At 38.8% G+C, this 4,799-nt stretch overlaps 1 protein-coding gene across 1 annotated transcript; it reads left to right on the forward strand.

The window, feature by feature from the left end:
• Positions 1-886: 886 nt before the first annotated feature.
• LOC149559388 (putative UPF0481 protein At3g02645) lies at positions 887-2,502 on the forward strand. The gene is made up of 3 exons (XM_089831411.1): positions 887-1,655; positions 1,713-2,314; positions 2,428-2,502. Exons 1-3 carry the CDS (start codon positions 887-889, stop codon positions 2,500-2,502), a joined length of 1,446 nt encoding a protein of 481 aa, XP_089687537.1.
• The last annotated feature ends 2,297 nt before the right edge of the window (positions 2,503-4,799 follow it).

The raw sequence follows: 4,799 nt of genomic DNA on the forward strand, positions 1-4,799 counted from the left end.
TCAATAGATAGAATATACACAATAATTTGATTATGATAATATTTAATTGTGCTAGTCATATGTAAAGTACAAAATATGTATAAATACTAATAACAAAATTATTTATATTTGATGAAGTAGAAATCCATTATAAGAACATTAGTATAACACTATAAAATATTTGATTAATGGAGAAAAAAACCAATGATGATAATGATTCTAGATTGGTCACAATGATGCCTTGGACTTCACATAAATCGGATGATCGGACATCCTTCCTCCTTTGACTAATAACTCTTAGCAGACCATAATCTATTTGTTTATTTTCAGTAGTACTGAATCTATTTGACTTTCTCCCAACCACGTTTTCATATGAATATTTACTAATAATTTAAAATATATCTTAGATACCCAACCGAAATACTTTTCTTTAAAAAATATGTATATTATCGGTCCAAGTGAATACCATGTGAATGACGGCTAATATTTGTTTTAAAGTGCAATTCAATTTCACAGAGTCAATCCTCTCCTATTCATTTTCTTCTAATTGTATTTATTAAATTGTACCTCGTATATTTCTTTTTATAAATGACAGGACGAATGGTCATGGGAGAATTGATGGATACCTAATGTCCTCTTTCACATAACAAAAGTCTAAATGCGGGAGAAGCGTTGAAATGTCAGTTCATTGAAGTCCATTGCATTTTTCATATTAACCTGTTATATGCATTTACCCATGTTCCATAGATTCAATTTATATTTTGTTGGACTCTTCGAACATGCCCTCCCTAGGAAAAATGGATAGAAGAGTTGAAGGACAATTTAATCTGGTCATGTAATTATTATATATTTCTGACTTCATGATATGTTCCTTCTCCGGTGAGATAATCTCATGAGCTTGTAAAGAATGTCGAAGTTTGATGAGAATAAATGGATGAGAGAAGCCAAAGAGTATCTGGCTCAGAAGAATAAGTCCTATGAGAAGCCTCCGTGCATATTCAGGACATCCATGGCCTTGCTGAAAGAAAATGAGCATTCCTATGTGCCTCAGATTGTTTCTATCGGCCCTAACCATTTCGGGAAAGAGTGGCTCATGGGAATGGAAACATTCAAAGGCGATGCAGCACGTAGAGAGGTTTTTAGAATTCAGTATGGAACCAAGAAATCTGACGTTGAATTCGAACAAGTGATTGAGAGAATCAGGAGGAGGGAAGAGGATATAAAGCGGTGCTACTATAGAGAAACATCATTCAAGGGTGACGTGCTCCATTTGATGTTGGCTCAGGATGCTTGTTTCATTCTCGAGTTTTTCAGAAATCACCTCTTCGGATTGGAAGACGATGAATCCTTCCAAGATGAGTTTTTGTTTCTGCCAGAGCATCATCCAATCTTCGGGCCCGTATCCGAGAATGCTTGGATTAAAGCGGAGATCATGAAGGACATGATCAAGTTGGACTATCAAATACCGCTGTTTGTCTTGGAAGATGTTCTTACTATGGAGATGAACGCTAATTCCCAAGAGAGCGCCCACGAGAAACTTGACAGATTGCTGAGGAAAATGTTCGAGAGAATCTGCTATCGGCCTTTCGAGTTCTGTGCAGAGGACGCATCAAAGAAACGGAAGCACATTCTGGACATCTATCACGACTCCTGCCTTGGGGCCCTGCCAACCGAAAGTACTGAAAAGAAATTAGTGAAAATTAACGTTCAATATTATTGTTCGTGTTTTGCAGGTTCAAAAGGTGGTCACTGCGTATGTTCTGGACGAGCAGACGGGAAAAGTTCTGAGAATGTCAAACAACGTAAGAAATGGTGGCTGAACTTTCCATCTGCAGTTGAATTGAAGAACGTAGGAATCAGATTCGAGGCCGATGGAAAAACTGTGGACGACGTTAAATACGAGGGTAAAACTCTGACTCTGGTGCGGCTGAAATTGGATGTGGACTCGGAGGTGTATACAAGGAATTTAATTGCCCTGGAGATATGTTCTCCGGGGTTCAAGAAGAAAGGAATGACTCCTTATTGTCAGTTCCTGCATGAGCTGTGCCAAACAAGCGAGGGAGTAGATGTGTTGAGAAAGGAGGGTGTCATAATTGGTAATCTTTGGCCCACTAAACTGGTCACCCAATTGCTGAGCGTCTCCAACATCACAATTTCCTGGCCACAGTGCAAATCCATCATAGAAACGAGGGAAAATCTGAGCAGCTATAAGACGCGGCGCTCTATTGTTCTGAGAAGCCTTTGGAACGAATTCTGGGAAGCGTATGGTTCAAAACCGTGGATGGTAGTTGGAGGCTTCGGAGCGATTCTTGTCCTCTTTCTGACTGTCGTGCAGGTCTTTTGCTCGTTTAAACAATGTGGGCCAAGGTCAAATTAAAGACGGGGCATCATTTGTGACTAGATTCTGAGTTCTGCTTTAAAGCCGTAATTTGTTTGGTTTCCTACTAGCTGTTGCATGTAGTTGAGTGGAGAGGCTTATTTAGTTCCGGCCATGCATATGGCAGTTGCTTAAACAGTTATTAAACTGAATTTTTATAGCTAATAGAGATTCAGCCTTTCTAACCATTTATCTTGTCTTACTTTTTCCTTACTTTTTATATCACTAAAGTTGCATGTTTATTAATTATAAATATTAATTCAAACTTTTTGGCAATCTTTTATTGGTCCATGTGTTCAGTGGCAGAATGATAGAAAAGGGTTTTAGAATTACGATGCAAGAGAAGGCCCATTCCACAAGGTCTCGATTGCGGGTTTGGTGCAGAATGGAGATAAAAATATTGCAAAGCTCGTATAGTTGGCAATAAAGTGTAGGAACACGAGATCTTAGGCCATTCTGATTTTAAACCTTCACATTGAGATCATTTTATTCAAGGATTTAATCAAGGAAAGAAATAGCTCCATAAAATGTGCCAGTTGAGTTAATCATGCCAAATGAAAAAAGAAAATCATGCTTCCGTGCCATGTCTGGTTTCCAGTAATTGTATTTCATGCTTAGTGTTTCCCTGAGAGACTCTGCATTATAGTTACACTATTATTGTTGAGTTCTCCGTGGTATCATTTCCTATCTGCACAATCTGCTTTTGGAGTTGTAATTTATCTTCAGCAATTGATTATTTTTGGCTTGAATTGATGCCCTCTTGTTAAATAAAACACTGGGCTCTTCTAAAGCTTTTTTTCCTTTTTATCCCTTTTTAAATAACTTTTGTCTATTTAATCTTCCCTAAATTTGGAGTCTAACTAAGCTAGTGTTGGCATTACCTCTTTCTCCTCTACAGATCATGCACTTTGAGATCTTCCTCTAGATATGCTCCACAACTCAGACATTATTAAGCATGAGTAATAGTGAGCGTAACGGCACTTATGGTTGTTGTAGAAAAGCCAGGCGTAATGGCACAGTCAAGCTGTACAACCATCCTTAGCGCATTGTTCCATCATTACAACTGAATGATCAGTTTTATACAAATGTAGCTCTGAAAATAAATGCTAAGCTATGCCACTTTAAGTAAAAATATATGAAAGTGGGCTAAGAGTGTTAGTATAAAATTTTTTACTTTCAATTAGACTGTCTTTTATTGGTTCTTGGTAATGTTTTTGAAGTACTAGATAGTAGTCAAAAGAAAGGAGGTTGACCCTAGAGTACAAAAAGGGTAGACCAAAAAAAGTCAGGGGTTACCACCCACCTATCTAACTGATACTAGTTTTAAACTTCACAAAAAAATAGAGAAAAGCTCCAAACTAGAGCAGTTCTTACTGTCCACCCTATTCTTAACAAGCATATAAAAAGTAAAACATACCAACAGCTAATAGACTTATTGCTGCTATCAGTCCAATACTTGATCCAAAAACATACATAACAAAACCCCGTAGGGCACCAAGTTCAACGAGAAAAAAAACATAAAGACAACAACAAAAAATAGAGCTAGGGCTAGTTGCCCGCTTTCTTTCCACCTTCCTTGTTACTCTCCTCCTTAGGGTCTTCCCTATTTATGTCCACCCCCTCCTCTTTGATAGGTTTCTCAAGGAGAGTTTTGAGCCAGTCCTCTACCAGAAAGCCGTATATAGAGCGAGGGGTTTCACTCTCCTTTCCTAGATCCTTCTCATTGTTGTTCATCTGTAGGAAATAGAAAGTGGTGGCAGTAGAGTGAATGACCTTCGTGGAGAATTCTACCAAGGTTTCAATTTTTTTACAAATGCCATGTGGTTCTTCGTGAGCTCTTTCATAGAATTCTCCAGCCTTGCCTTGTTGTGGCTCTAACCATGGCTATGTTTCCCTTTTTCTACCCCACCTTTGGGAGTGTCTTTCATGGGGGAGGTGATGTCCTCCCCCACTTTTGTTTGTGGAAGGGTTAGCTTCCAGTGTCTGAGACATGTGACGGGCTAGGAGGGCTAGAGACAACCTTCTTTTCAGTGTCTTGGTGAGGCCTCTTCCTCTTAATTGGTTTCTTCTCACTCTCAGTTGACTTAGAGCTATAGTCCTATTTAGGGGAGGACTTAAATTTCTCCATTTGGAGACATTTGTGAGCCCTCTAAGCGGTTATCCTGCTCTTTCCTATGTCAATATCAAAATCAATAAGGGTAATTTTAACCTCCAAACAAGGGGTTTTCTTGACTTTTCTATGGCTAGAGGTAGGGTTGGGGTTTGTGGATATTTGGGGGGTAGCAATAATCAATGGGTTGACCGGAAGCGATAGGTTTAAGGAAAGGTGGCGTTTGTAAAGTTTGTGCATGAAACCCTGGTGGATAATATAAAAGGGTTTGCCCTCCTCTCTCTTTTTCCTAGCCTTAAAGAAATAGTCCTCCATGGAATAAAGAAAAAGGTA

This window comes from Cupressus sempervirens, chromosome 5, assembly GCF_028749045.1.
Source record: "Cupressus sempervirens isolate cs-2001-9-10 chromosome 5, ASM2874904v1, whole genome shotgun sequence".
Taxonomy (NCBI): Eukaryota; Viridiplantae; Streptophyta; class Pinopsida; order Cupressales; family Cupressaceae; genus Cupressus; species Cupressus sempervirens.

Bases quoted from the DNA above. Each gene is read 5' to 3' on its own strand.
- LOC149559388 (XM_089831411.1), top strand. From the start codon at position 887: ATGTCGAAGTTTGATGAGAATAAATGGATGAGAGAAGCCAAAGAGTAT. The intron at 1,656-1,712 runs GTACTGAAAAGA...CGTGTTTTGCAG, and splicing joins TGGGGCCCTGCCAACCGAAA to GTTCAAAAGGTGGTCACTGC. The intron at 2,315-2,427 runs GTCTTTTGCTCG...GTTTCCTACTAG, and splicing joins TCTTTCTGACTGTCGTGCAG to CTGTTGCATGTAGTTGAGTG.